The sequence below is a fragment of the Procambarus clarkii genome, chromosome 23 (assembly GCF_040958095.1).
Source record: "Procambarus clarkii isolate CNS0578487 chromosome 23, FALCON_Pclarkii_2.0, whole genome shotgun sequence".
Classification (NCBI taxonomy): Eukaryota; Metazoa; Arthropoda; class Malacostraca; order Decapoda; family Cambaridae; genus Procambarus; species Procambarus clarkii.
Window position 1 is genome coordinate 33,830,701 of NC_091172.1, and position 16,093 is coordinate 33,846,793.

At 40.1% G+C, this 16,093-nt stretch overlaps 1 protein-coding gene across 14 annotated transcripts in view; it reads right to left on the reverse strand.

Moving 5' to 3' along the window:
- The window catches only part of Dlg5 (Discs large 5), a 365,892-nt gene that overhangs the window by 71,766 nt on the left and 278,033 nt on the right, over positions 1-16,093 (reverse strand). For all 14 annotated transcript variants that reach the window (XM_069330159.1, XM_069330162.1, XM_069330157.1 and 11 more), the window contains 2 exons: positions 13,542-13,631; positions 12,984-13,136 (listed from right to left, as the gene is read on the reverse strand). In XM_069330159.1, coding sequence (XP_069186260.1) covers positions 12,984-13,136; positions 13,542-13,631 — 243 coding nt within the window. The remainder of the gene's footprint in view (positions 1-12,983; positions 13,137-13,541; positions 13,632-16,093) is intronic.

Below are 16,093 nucleotides of genomic sequence, written 5' to 3' on the forward strand. Positions count from 1 at the left end.
TTTATAGTACTGTATGTAGCAGCCATGACAAGCCTTTCACAGAAATACTTCCTTGAGGCAGCAGTAGACATTTTTATCATAACCTGTATCCTACGCACATTTGAGCAAGATGCTCTAATCTTCATCACGGCGATTACTGCCCCATTTGTGTATGGAGTGAGAGATCTTTTTCTTTCTTCAAACCCATTTTATTTTTTAAAGGTAAAGGAGTTATTCTGTTACTATTCTTAGGTAATTATTAAATATTTTGCACATATATACTGTATATATTACATATGTGACAAATCATTCGTCATGCATTTTCAATTTAATTGGATTAATATGTATCTTAGAGCTTCAACCTAAATTTAAAAAAAAAAAATCATAAGTTTCAGTAATGTGTTAAGTTTTAAAAGTTACAAATTACCTGTAAATCATCCCAAACTTTATTAGTTACAGAATGCCTGATGACAGAATTTAAATAAAGAAATCACTTAAGACATGCATTATATACATGCATCTTTATCCTGCATCATATAATTAGCATCTTTTAAACTTTGAGTATCTTAAGTTTTTCATTTCAAATTCCCAATCATCTCCAGAAATTTCTGCCAAGATATGCTTGAAAATGATGCTATATCTTCTTACAATGTGTACGACTGAGACGAGATGAATGTTACTATTTTTAAACATATTTTTTGAGTGATGTCAATACTGAACAGGGGTTTCATTTTAATGATGTGGTATCTACTCTACGATGATTATTAATTGTCATCATCGAACACTATTATTTAGGTTGACGCTGCCTTTTTCATATGCTTCTATAAACATGAATAAGCTTTGGCACTGTACTGCAAACTTATTAACAGGAAAAGCATATGAGGACAATTAGGCACACACATACATTAATTTTTTCCTCTCTAGATTTCTTGAGTAAAAAAACTGCTCTAATCAGGCACAATTTCTAATCTTTTGTTTTAGTCAGTTGAGATTGCTATTTATGTATAAACAATCTCAACTAAGTAAAACAAAAGATAAGAATACTTAAAGTATTTTTATAACAGGATATGATACTGGTAATTTTAAAAAGCAAATAACCACTACAACAAATACCTAAAGCACAATTTAAACTTTAATCTGATAAAGTACCAAAATCAAACTTTACTGAAATAAGACAGGCTTCCCTAAAATGACACAGCACATGCATATAACATTAAAACCATGCAAATGCAAGCATATTAAAATCTGTATATTTATGATCAGAAAATCAAGAGAAATATGTAAAGCTTTGACAATAATAGTCACTTAGTAGAAAACAGTAAAGAAGGAATGCAAGATTGCTTGTGAAAACACAATTTCATATTTTTATTTACAATATGTGTGTGTGTATGTGTATGTATGTATGTATGTATGTATGTATGTATGTATGTATGTATGTATGTATGTATGTATGTATGCATGTATGTATGTATGTATGTGTGTGTGTGTGTGTAATTACCTAAGTGTAGTTACAGGATGAGAGCTACACTCATGGTGTCCCGTCTTCACAGCACTCTTTGTTACATAACTCTTTGAAACTACTGACAGTTTTGACCTCCACCACCTTCTCACTTAATTTGTTTCAACTATTTACCACTCTGTTTGTGAAAGTGAATTTTCTTATATTTCTTTGGCAGCTTTGTTTAGTTTATGATGTCTTGTTCTTGAAGTTCCAGATCTCAAGAATTCTTCCTTATCAATTTTGTCGATTCCCATTACTATTTTGTACGTAGTGATCATATCGCCTCTTTCTTCTATCTTCTAGTTTTGGCATTTAATGTTTCTAACCTCTCATCGTACTTCTTGCCTTTCAGCTCAGGAGCCATTTAGTTGCATGTGTTTGCATCTTTCCCAGTTTGTTGTTGTGCTTTTTAAGATATGGGCACCATACAACTGCTGCATGTTCCAGTTTTGGTCTCACAAAGGTCATGAACAATTTTAGTATTTCACCATCCATGGTGAAATAAAAGAATTTTTGAAATTACAAAGTGTAGCATTGGCTCCTCTCAGAATGTTCTTTGTGTGATCCTCAGGTAATAGTTTTCTATCTAGCACCACCCAGCAAAATGGGGGAAGAGGACAAGAGGCATAAGGACCAAGCCATATCTAAGGCATGGACCAGAAGCCAACCACTGCCTCTCAATGGCAGGATGCTAAACATCCTGATGCCAAACTTATCTGAAAAATCAGGACTGAAAGAATGCTGGGATAGGAGGGATGTAACTGCAATGTCCAAAATATTCATGCCAGGCAAAATGACTGCATTAAGCCTAGAGAGTTGTGGAGGAAGGTGTGCAGTACCCAGGCGCTGCACAAGTGGAACTAACACAAGAACTGTTTCATGACCGGATAGTTCGTTCATTTCAGGGGTTCATTCGTCTCATTTTCTATGCTTAATTTATATTTGTTGATTGTATGTTTTGGTTTACCCAACTTTCTGGTGACCTTTTCTTGGTTAGGGTAAGCTAGAATCTCCCTACTCCTTGTGCCTCTTTAGAGGGACCAGGTTTTGACCACTGCTCCTGGTTGACTTACAGTGACTCAAGAGTCTGGTGTGGATTAAATTGGCTGGAGCTATCCAGGTAGCCACAAATAAGAGTCCTCCCAGGAAAGATATTGTAATGAGTTTCCGTATTGTGCAACATATTTCAAACACTCACCATTTTACTAGCAATAATTAAATGAAACTTCATTTAAAAATTTATATAAATTCGACTCAATAAAGAATGTGCATCTTTCAAATATGTAACACTTATGTCATATATGCTGATGCTATAGGTATTAGTAATATCTCTGACCTAAACGACAGGAGTTTATACGATATGTATGGTAAGAAAATATTAATAGTTAAAATAATTACAAGTGGCTTCAAAAATTATTTGTTACATAACATTAATCCCATAAACAGCCTTACTCATTAAGAAAGCATTGTATTAATTTACTTAAGAAATTATTTTATTTTTAAACCACTCTTGAAACTATAATCACCTGTATACTATTAAACAAAGTAGTAACAATTGTTTAAGAGTAATAAGGTGTTAAAATGAAAAATAAGTAAGGGTTGCTATTAGCCTCTAGTCAACATCAAACATTGTGCAAAATTCAGCAAATTAACTAATAATCTTCAAACATTAAGCAGCCGTGACAGGTGGCGTGCGCACACTCACAACACAGATGACGGAAAACTTTACCTCAACACACCAGTGGCCACTTACCTCAAAAAGCTCTAACTGGGACACAAATCACATTACGATGACCAAAATGTGATCCCAGGGGTATACATTAGCTCAAATAACTTTACTTTAAATTTCCAATTAGCACTGATTTTTTTTTACCATTGAAAGAATGACAAAAAAAATGAAGAGGATCTGGTTGCACTTTTATAAACAACAGTGACTAACAATATAATCTAGACTGGGTTTAACCACAAGAGGATGACCGAGAATAGTCTTCATGCCCGCATATCACGGTACAGTGTACGATAAAGGTGGAGTGTCGAATAAATAAGGTAAAGATGTAAAGTACAAAATGAATACAGGGAGTACAGTATAACTGTTATAGTGTGATTAGTACAGTGTGTATAATGAGTACACGTTAGTGTAATGATCACAGTGCTGCTGTATTGTGCAAAGGCATGTATAATGGGCACAGGCCAGGAGTAATGGGCACAGGCCGGTGTAATGGGCACAGGCCGGTGTAATGGGCACAGGCCGGTGTAATGGGCACAAGGCCGGTGTAATGGGCACAGGCCAGAGTAATGGGCACAGGCCGGTGTAATGGGCACAGGCCGGTGCAAAGAACACAGGCTGGTGTAAAGAACACAGGCTGGTGTAAAGAACACAGGCTGGTGTAAAGAACACTGGCTGGTGTAAAGAACACTGGCTGGTGTAAAGAACACATGGCTGGTGTAAAGAACACAGGCTGGTGTAAAGAACACATGGCTGGTGTAAAGAACACTGGCTGGTGTAAAGAACACTGGCTGGTGTAAAGAACACAGGCTGGTGTAAAGAACACTGGCTGGTGTAAAGAACATAGGCTGGTGTAAAGAACACTAGGCTGGTGTAAAGAACACAGGCTGGTGTAAAGAACACAGGCTGGTGTAAAGAACACAGGCTGGTGTAAAGAACACAGGCTGGTGTAAAGAACACTGGCTGGTGTAAAGAACACAGGCTGGTGTAAAGAACACAGGCTGGTGTAAAGAACACTGGCTGGTGTAAAGAACACAGGCTGGTGTAAAGAACACTGGCTGGTGTAAAGAACACAGGCTGGTGTAAAGAACACAGGCTGGTGTAAAGAACACTGGCTGGTGTAAAGAACACTGGCTGGTGTAAAGAACACTGGCTGGTGTAAAGAACACTGGCTGGTGTAAAGAACACTGGCTGGTGTAAAGAACACAGGCTGGTGTAAAGAACACAGGCTGGTGTAAAGAACACTGGCTGGTGTAAAGACCACTGGCTGGTGTAAAGAACACTGGCTGGTGTAAAGAACACTGGCTGGTGTAAAGAACACTGGCTGGTGTAAAGAACACAGGCTGGTGTAAAGAACACAGGCTGGTGTAAAGAACACAGGCTGGTGTAAAGAACACTGGCTGGTGTAAAGAACACAGGCTGGTGTAAAGAACACTGGCTGGTGTAAAGAACACAGGCTGGTGTAAAGAACACTGGCTGGTGTAAAGAACACAGGCTGGTGTAAAGAACACAGGCTGGTGTAAAGAACACTGGCTGGTGTAAAGAACACTGGCTGGTGTAAAGAACACTGGCTGGTGTAAAGAACACTGGCTGGTGTAAAGAACACTGGCTGGTGTAAAGAACACAGGCTGGTGTAAAGAACACTGGCTGGTGTAAAGAACACTGGCTGGTGTAAAGAACACTGGCTGGTGTAAAGAACACTGGCTGGTGTAAAGAACACAGGCTGGTGTAAAGAACACTGGCTGGTGTAAAGAACACTGGCTGGTGTAAAGAACACTGGCTGGTGTAAAGAACACAGGCTGGTGTAAAGACCACTGGCTGGTGTAATTAATACAACTTGTGTAATTAATACAGCTGGTGTAAGGAACACTAACTGGTTTAAATCTATTTTCCGTCTATTACAGTGTTATCCTTAAAATGCTCCACTGTCTTCATAAATTTCGGTACAACGTTTGCAGCCTTTCAGATGTCTGGAAGCTCCTGCGTTTCAAATGTTGTATATTTATACAACTGCAGTAAGTGGGTTACATAGTATCCCTGCTGCCTATTTAAGTAGCCATGACAATACCTGGTTTGGACAATTGTCTAGCTTTCATCTAATTCCAACTGGAGCTTCTTTACTTCAGCCTTAATAACAACAATTTGATCACTGTAGAAACTACAGAGAGAAACACTGAAGGGAAGAAATTACCCTTTTACTGTCAGTCTTACCAGAAGTTTATTCTGGTTCAATCTTAAATGCCTCTTAGACACACTGATTAATATTATGTTGTTAAGACATTACAATCTCTTTTTAGCCTACTCACTTGGTCCTTAACTACTGATTCCATCTTCTGTGGCTTTAGACTGCTCTTTGGCTGTCGCAATAAAGTAATTTTTTAGCTGTCACTCTCACTTTGGTGCACTAAATTTTGGCACTCCTTAATACCTCTGTTTGCTTCTGAAGTCTGCTTCCTGTATTTTGTCAAGCCTTTTATTCCCTCTCCTTGGCTTCTATGCACCATCTGTGGAGCTATGAAATGCTAATGTTCTTCTGAGTTACCTGAGCTGTATGTACTCTCATGGTCTCTTACTATTTTTTGGCTATATATTCTTTTATGTCACACACTATCTTCACCTTCAGGGGAGCCGGTCGGCCGAGCAGACAGCACACTGGACTTGTGATCCTGTGGTCCCGGGCACGATCCCGGGAGCCGGTGAGAAACAATGGGCAGAGTTTCTTTCACCCTATGCCCCTGTTACCTAGCAGTAAAATAGGTACCTGGGTGTTAGTCAGCTGTCACGGGCTGCTTCCTGGGGGTGGAGGCCTGGTCGAGGACCAGGCCGCGGGGACACTAAAGCCCCGAAATCATCTCAAGATAATCAAGATAACCACCTCTAGGTTACTCTCCCACATGACCTTCTTCAGGGTATATTGAGTGCTTTAGGAGACAATTCTATAAACATTAAAGATAAAAGCCTTCTCAATATCTATAATATATAATAGGCCTAACAGACCTCTAACCATGTTCAGGATCAAAACTGATAAACACCTCCAAAGGGTACCTAATAAAATGGGTTGTAACTCCTACACTGGGCTAAGTACAGAATCAGGTCAACCAGGATGTCTGGTCAGAGATTTGGTTATAAAAATTCTGATCCATGCAACCTCTCAATTTACTACTATATAGTATGGTTCTATGATATTTACGTAAGAGTTATAGGCCATTTTTCCCAAATCTCACTACTGGGAGTATCTGTGGTACCAGGGTATTTATTTATTTATATATATATATATATATATATATATATATATATATATATATATATATATATATATATATATATATATATATATATATATATATATATATATATATATATATATATATATATATATATATATATATAAATTTTCAATATATTACTCAAAAGATCCCCCATTCCCTGACTATATGTTAAAAGGGTCCTAAAATAGACCACCATAAAATAGGCTACAGTATCTTGGCCAATAATATGAGGGAGTTTCCTTGCACCACCATCAACCACTGTTTAACATTTTAAGCCATTACATATATGACGATATTCTCCAGTTATCACAAACAGGCACGTCCCCCCCACCCCCATGGAAATATTATTAAAACAAAACAATCATGTGAAAACCAAAAAGATATTCCTACTAGGTATATGTAATGAATAACTTGTATATGGATTAGTAATGGTGCAAATAACAACGACATAATGAAACAATACAAGTATATATAAAGAGGATAGAAATTAATATGAATTCCATTTACTAATTAGCTCAATTATATTAATTTACATAGCACAACAAATCGCAGCTGATGTAAAGGCATGCCTGAGAAATGTGTTTTGTAGGTAATTATAATTGAAGATACACAGCAAGATACGAGTAAGAAATTTAAGTATTTCCTATTCTTCTGCTGGTTATTAATGGCAAATTAGAGCACACAGTTATAGTTTAAAAGGCATGGTAAGCTATGGCATAGCAGTAATGTGTGTTTTTTACCAAATGGAAATAAGGTATTGGCTTTACATCAGTAATTTAGCAATACCTCAACATCAAACCCTAAATAATCCAGTAAGAATTTGCTGTCTGCCAATGGAAAGAAAAAAATATGGGACCCAAAAAACCAGCACTGAATGTAATGAAATGCCATTTTCAGGGTGAGCCCCGGAGGCTCCTTGAAGCTATCCAAACTGATATGCGCTATATTAGTTTGGGGACATCAGTCACAGGAGTCCTTATGCCTACCGGGGACCACGAGCCAGAACCTGGTCCCCTCAGAGAGGCACAGGGAGCAATGGCCTATAGCACTCTATATTTAAAGTATGTCATATCTACCATCAACCGGGGAAGGACCAATGAAGGTAGGCAAATCAAAATAGACCACTGTCTCGTTAACCTATGCAATCTACATCCCAAAAGATCAAACTCACCTAGAAAGAAACCAAACAAGCAACCCTTCATGTGACTAGCACTTTTGCTAGTTAGCATTACCCCCCCATAGAGGAGGGGGGGGGGACTCAATTCACTACTCCAGTTCATGAGAGATGAAATACCGCCCATAGGAGGGAGGGAGGGGTGTCAGGGAGTCTCTGGGGCTCACCCAGAAAAGGCATTTCATTACATTCAAACCTGGTTTTCTGTGGGGAGCCCTGTCAACTCCATGAAGCTAACAACCGAAAGATAAGTAAAAGGAGGGACTTACCCCGAAGGCGGCAGCCCTGCAGGTCTCAAGATGAAGAAGAGACAGACGGAAGCGATAGGTGCCCCAAAGCCACACACCACCAGGAAGGAAAAGGAACATTCACTAGATACCTGGCGGCTAGGACCCTGTTCGACCTGTTAAACCCCTGTATCCGAATGTCTACCCAAGACATGTTGCCAGAAACCGCTGCGAGAGCAGCATATAGTACTTCCGAACGTCATGAGCATGATGGAAGACCGCAGACTGGCTGGACTTTATGACACTGCGGACAGCATGAGACACACAAGCCCTGGAACAGGTAACCAGGGAAAATCGAAACCACCCAAAGAGCGCGAACCATCACATAACCTGCAGGTAGAGATGGTGGAAACCTCCCGCCATTCAAGCATGCAGGTACAATAAAAGCCACCCCAATCTCCAAGAGAGAAAAAGGAGCAGTCTGCCAGACAGGAAGACTTCCAGAACCTCCAGAATAATGCACCCAATACGGGGAAGAAGAACTGAACTCAACAGAGCTGGATCCATCACAGAGGCGTAAACCAGGTCTCACAAGAGGTACGTACAAAGGGCCTCCCAAACTTTCCCAGGGAAAATCAGAGAGGAAGGAAACCTCCAGAAGGACAAATCCAAGGATCCCAAAGGCACCCGGAAACAAACCCAAGGGAAAGTCGCACCCAACTAATTCATAAAGGGAAGGACGGGATGAGAACCCCCTCCCTTGCAGCAACAATCCCTGCCCAAAAGGCACAAGGGCCCAAGCAGGATCAAAAGGTGCCCAAGCGCTCCAAGCGGAGTCCCTTTGACACAGGTCCCAAAGCAGAGCCCTCTTCCATGCCCATCACCCCCTGAAGAAAAGGCAGTCCTTGGAAAACCTTCTGATAAGGGAGTCGGCTGGTTCAACCCAGAAGCCTCAGTGGGAAAATCAGGCTCAACCACCTCCATGCCCGAATCGGAAAGGGAAGCCTCTGAAGCCTTCCGAACTAAACCCTGCTCCAACTCAAACCCTCCGACGTTTGGCAGCTGGAAGCAGGGGGGAGGAGCAGAGCGAACCACACACACCTGAGAAGGAAGCAGAGGCGCAGACGGAACCATGGTCGAAGCGAATAACACCCCCAAATCCTGATCCCTAAAACCCAAGTGGGGCAGTTCCAGGGCCTCCAATCGGGCAACCAACCTGGCACGTTGCAAAAAGGAGAATCGAGCATGCAATACAGCCGCCGCCTGATTCCTGAGAGCAACAGACAAGGAATGAGTAAATTGAAGCACAAACAGTGAACAAGTCCTGCAAGACTCCTGGTCGTAGGTGTCACTGACTGAACAGACAGCATTGACAGAGGCAGTATGGATGAGCGACACCCTGAGGCAGGGGTGACGCATAACCTACTTCGCACAAGGCAAGAGTGGACTATGAAGACGTATCCATAGTACCGCCAAGCCCACAGGGGTTTTCCAGGGCTTGTAGGATAAATTAGCCCTACGGGAAGCCCAGGCACTGAGGCCAGCTAAGCTAGTAGAATCCTTGTCTAGTAGCAGGTCAACTGACTACCAGCAGCAGCCATAAATCCTTGGGCCAACAGAGGAGGACCACCAACACCACCTAGGCTTGCCTAATAAGAGGCTAGGGAGACCACCTCTGTTCACAAAAGGCAAAAATACAAGAAAAGGAAACTAAAAGCCTCCCAAGAAACACAATAAGCAAACTAGCAGCCAGAGAGAAGCATCGCATTGTAGTAAGGCAGGCTGCGCCAGCCACAGTGCGACCACACCCAGCCATAGCACTCCTCCACTTGGAGCAAGACAGAATGACTAAGACCCCCGACATACCCAATGGGCATAGACAACGTCAAACAATGAAGTCCTCTAGCGGGGAGTGATTTCCGAACGCCCCAGGGAAGATAATCCTGAAACGCAAGGGTAGTACTTATGGAGCACATAGGGAAGATCACCCTAGGCGCATGCAGCTCCATGTACATGAAGACACCTGGCCAACACCCACACACACTGCTTGTACAGCCACACAGGGCAAAATCCAGAACAGGAACTTGAGGCCAGAGGTGACCGAACTACCTGCCAGCACATCTGTTCAATGCAAACAGGTAACAGGGGAGGGTGGGGGAGGGGGGAGGAGGGGTAACAAAATAAGCAGAACTGCTAGTCACATGAAGGGTTGCTTGTTTGATTTCTTTCTAGGAGAGTTATTTTTATCTTTTGGGATGTAGATTGCACAGGTTAACCAGACAGTGGTCTATTTTGATTCGCCTACCTTTCTGGGTCCTTCCCCGGTTGATGGCAATTATGACATATAAGGTACTTTAAATATAAAGTGCTCATAGACCATTGCTCCCTGTGCCTCTCTGAGGGGAGCCAGGTTCTGGCTTGTGGTTACTGGTAGGCATAAGGACTTCTGTGACTGATGACCTCAAACTAATATAGCACACATCAGTTAGGATAGCTTCAGAAAGCTGATCGGACTTCCCACAGAAAAGGCAACTCTCCCGCCCACAATATCGATACAGTATTTTAGCAGATATGTACAAGCTTCAGCATCCCCCAACAGGTTAGGAAATTTTACCCACTCACTTTTAGAATATCTATGGAGAAAAAAATGACTGCTAAGGCTACTAAATTATATTTTAAAGCTATCAACTTGACAAGAGACTCAATTAGAGCAGTTATCACATTAGAATTTTGCTTTCCAGCTTATGTGAGTGTTTGAAGGTAATTTCCACATTACAGACAGAAATTTTACAAACTTGATTTTGTTGTGGCAGTGTTGATGACAGATGTAAAGAGATGAAGAGTGAAATACTCAGAAACTGTCAATTTTGTCAACTGTAGTATTTTGGCTTCACAGTTATGTAAGTGATAAGCAATCAAGTTCCCATGCAAAATTAAAAATGTAAGAGAATATAGTTGCAACTATAGTTGCATTATTCTACTTAACACTTTCGCTGGCCCGGCGAGGCACTCGTATCACACTGGAAGGTAGGCTGAGCATTCCCGGTGAGCACACAACCCAATGTTAAACTCATTCACCCACAATGTTTATACTTAATAATAAGACACTGCAAAAAATTTTGCATGATGCAATTTGCATCATCCCACATACTCCGTATTTTGGTTCTATGATGGAATATGCGGTATTAGGCAGCGAAGGTGTTAATTGTTTTGAATTTCAACAAGTTCCTCTCTTATCTTATGCATGCCTTTTCCAACTGTTAACAAAACCCAGCAGCATGATATGCTCAAATTCTGTTAAACCAACAGACAATCAACATTGATTTAATGTTAAATCAACATTGTCTGGATTTGACCGAGAGGTGACAAATATGGACTCCTTTAATTTTCAACTCGACCTCACATATATATTAAAGCAACAAAATCTTTACAACAGGTATGGATATCACTGATGCTATCAAGGTGAAGCTTAATAAAATATACGTATTAGGATGATGGTTTGCTTTAGAGAATTATAAAATGGGAAAGTGAGGCATAGCTGCAACAGTGTCTCGATGACTTATAGAAAGTTAATTAAAATATTTACTTGGGTTAATATGGTTAAAGTAAAAATATTGTATACCTTTCAATTAGATACTGAAAACACAAACTTGCAATATTTGGCATGCTGGTATATAGGAATTGCAAATATGTATCAAGACCGTTAAATAGGTGGAATACCAAAGGATAAGGCTCTCTAAATTGTTTATATATTTTCACAATTTTCTTTTATGGAAGCCATGATGGTAATGCTACAGGATACTGTGATTTTGTTTTAATTATCAGGGGAAAGCGCCAAGCCATTACGACTGTATAGCACTTGAAAGGGGTCAGGATAAGGATTTGGGATGGGACGGGGGCAAGGAACGGTGCCTAACCACTTGGACAGTCGGGGATTGAATGCCGACCTGCACGAAGCGAGACCGTCGCTCTACCGTCCAGTCAAAGTCAAAGGACACGCAAACACTTCAGGTAATGAGGTCATAGTTAAGAGTCGAGTGCAAAAGTAGATGCGTCACAACAGCACAGCATGTAATACACAGTTACAACTGCAATTAATAGCATTTTCTTAGAGGATGCCACCCCACTCAGCCATGGAACACGACACACACCATGAGGGGTAGACTCTCTAATTAATCATTCCCAATCATCCTCCCGGGTATGCATAAACCCAAATGTCTTACACATTTTATTCCTGATGTGCCAAGCAGGTGCTCATTAACACTATTAGATTGTGTACTCAACATGAAAATGGTCATTAATTGCTACACACTTTTCTACCACTTGCGACTAGTAAATTAATTTTCAGAGAAGAGTCCAATTATGCAATATGATGATACCAATTACCAAAATTACTAGGAGTTTAAATGTTGCTAAAAATAGTTTCTATCCAATGAAGAAATACTGTACCTCAGATAATGTGACAATTTGATCAATGCTCAAAAATGGTTTTTATACCTGAACTGTGTTCAAGATATTAAAGGCTCAAAATTCTGTACACATTAATCATTTCTTATAAATTTGCCAAAATCCATAGTGTCTACCTGTATGATAAGGCATGCACATGTTTCTCTGCAATGGTAGAATCTTATTGCATTGGTTTAAAATTAAGGTTAATGACAAAGAAATTAATTTTTATAACTGTTCTGAGATTAATGCATAATTGTTTAAGTTTCTTGTACATAGCAGTTAATTATTAAAAATTAATTACTGTAATGATTAACCCATAAATATTTTTGTTTATCTTATAGACAAAATATTATGCTATATAATTTATCTTCTTTTAATAGACGTTTACCTTTCTGTACAGACACGGAAATTTTCTTTATTTGATGCTGGCAGAAAAATTTATCAGATTTTTAGCAATGTTTTTGTTGTCATATTAAGAAATTTTGAGACAAAAAATCTCTTTTTGCTCAACGCACGAAAGTATGCAGGAGAAAATCTAATGTTGCATTACCATAATAATAATCCCTGGCTACATAGTCTACTATAGTGTTCGTGGCCAACAAGTGCATATTGCCTACTAACACTAGTTATCTTGCAATCACAATGATATAAGAATCACCTCTTTGCTCGAGTCATTAGTGGTCTGTTCAATTGTCTTGATCTTTTTACTGGCCTGAGATAGTTCCTCCTGAAGCTTATCCATCTCCTTGTGCACAGTGTCACGTTCACTCATAACCAGTGTGTATTCCTGCATGGCAGCATTCCTCTCCTCCTGTGGGGTATAAGAGGCTCTCTTACTTCATACACACTTTCAACACATCAATTATTATACTTTGCTCTGCCAGTCTATTCTATTCCATTAAACACCTTTCCTACCACACTAATATATCCACAGACTTATATATATTGACTTATAGGATGGAAATTTGAGAAACAAGATACTTTGAGGAAAACAAATAAAAAATTAACAATTAAATAAATGAGCTTATAAAATCACCACTTTTTTAAATGATTAGGGAGCTTAGTCATTTTCATAATTATTCTCTTTCTCACTTTCTAGAGATGGGCAAACACATGCCAAGAAAATGAAAAATAAAAATGGAGAGATGTGAAGTTTAGCAATGATAATAACTCGCCCTATGTAAGTAAATATTATAACCGACACAAAATTCCTTACCTGTAATCTTTTTAAATCCTTATTAAGATGTTGTCTCTGAATCAGGTGTGTGTTCATCTCCTTCATCATCTCATCATACTTCTCTCGAATCTAAGAAAAATAATTTTTTTTTAAATAGTATTATACCATAGTTCACTTTCAAACATGCATTCTTAGTATTATTAATATACAAATGCAGAAACAAATAAAATAATTAACGCCTTACAAAATAAAAATGTATTTGCTGAGAGATCTTGACAACCTTTTACTAGGTGGAGAGGTTGTATAAAACATAGAAACACTGTGCTTGCCTATACTTATACATCAATGACTATTGGGGAATAAGATCTAGTTCTTTATGCCCCACCTCCTAATCAATTATACCTGATGGGCTAATTACCTCTCAACATTAACATTTTCCTAATCCTTTTTAAAGATGTGGATGGAACTGGCTTCTACAACCTCTTTCCTTCGTGTATTCCACTTGCCAATCATCCATGCAGGGAACAAGAACTTACTTTCATGTCTGACTGAATGTCCCCCTCATCCTACCCCTTTTTAATTTAAATAAGTGTCCTTTTCCACTTTACCTAGTCCCCTCAAGATCTTGTATGTAGCTGTCATAACCCCCTCTGTTTCTTACCTCCTCTAAGCTTGTGAGGTTCTCTCAGAGATTCTCTCAACCTGCCCTCATAGCTGAACCATCCAGTTGAAACATCTGAACTATCTCAACTTTCTCTTTATGCTTTACAAGGTGTGGGTTCCATGCTGGAGTTCCAAGCGACAGTCAGTTTGAAGCAAAACCGATGGGCAGCCCTAAAACTCACATGTAGCAGTGCAGGCTCGGTGGATCTAATAATAACGAACCACACCAAAGACCTGCAGGGGAGTTATGAAGGCCTGAAGGTAAGAACCAAGCAGGACACCCAAGCACTGGGGAAGCTCATTGAAAGAACTGACACTGAATGCAGCCTCAGAATAAACACGGTTACAAATGGCCTCAGCAGCAGTATATATATAAACAAGTGCACAAACCTCAGAGCACTCCCACAGCAATAAACCACGAATGCCACATGACATCGCAGAGGAGTCAAAGACTCTTGCACTACCTAGGGCTAGGCACCGTACACAGTAGCCTGGCCTCTTATGAGTGGACTCCTAAACTCACCAGAGAAGTCACCGTCAGAGCAGTGGCAACTCTAAACGAGTGCTTAAAGAAGGGCCGACTTAAACATATGCAGCTGAAAGAGACCAATAGACAAAGTCCCTGAAACAAGTGAGGCTTGAAGCACATGCTCATGAGGTAAATACCAAAAGTTAGAACATGACAGTGTTGAAAGAACCTACACTTATCTTAAAAAGAGGTGGGGCTCACTAGAGCTGGTGACTTTAGGAAGTCTGTAATCACAGACATCAGCAACAGGACTGAAGCAAGATGACAAGGAAGCAGGGAGCTGCTTGGGCACTACCACCTGCTGGTGAACAGTTGAAACTAGGGGGGTTGAAGATCATTTTCAAGTGAATCATCTGCAGAGTTATTTGGCTGTTGCAGTGCTTCATTTTCTACAAACATGACAGTTGTCTGTATTACTTCGCTTACTTTCTGGATGTTTTCTCTGTGAGGGTGATTGTAAAACTCCCCTGCTTCTCTGATGGGGCAGGTTCTGGTTCTGGTTCAGGGCAGGCCAAACAGGACTCCCATGGCTGATGTGACTTAGTAAGGTAGGAGCCATCTCAGCAAGATAGCTTAAGGAAGCCATAGGAGGGATGCTCCAGAAAGCCCAAGAATGGGCTACAGTTTGAAATGCAATTATAAAATTAATTAGTAAGAATAAAAGGACATTCCAAAAGCCACTAGCTTCCTATTCCTACCAACACCTCTTGGGTCATCAAGTAAATTAATTAACTGTAATCTTCAAATTTTTATTAGAAAATCCTAACCCAAAGAAATAGTTTGGGTGAATTCATACACACACACACCTACACAGATTTAAGAGTCAACTATTAAAAATATGAACTGCACATCTCATACCACAACAGATTCTGTCTGAAAAACCAGCACTCGATGTAATGAAACGCCTCTTTCTGGTTTGTCCGTGATGGCTCTTTATTGCTTGCTGCCTGGCAAGCTTCACCCAATTCAATCCATGCCAAGCACTAACGAGTCATAAATAAGCCTACCAGGAACGAGAGGGCAAAATCTAGTCCCATCTTAAGAGGCACGCAATGATTAGGGGACTGGCAAATCACCCTAATCAAGAAAAGCATGCTAAACAAACCACAGAAAGCAGGACAACGAAGCCCTAAAACCTGCAGACCACTCTGTAGTAAAGCAATTCTCACTTTTGTTATATTCCCCACACATCAGGGAGCTGTACATCTTCCTCCTCAATTACCAACCCATAAATTCCCAGACATGTAACCAGAAAATTGGCAAACCATTACTAGAAAGAAGCTTTTCATTACATTCAATACCTGTTTTCTGGGAAGGCCCCATGGTGGCTCCTTGGTGCTATGTTACCACAGAGAAACAAACCAAAGGTGTTATCTCAGGAGTTGAGGGAAGCTGTAAA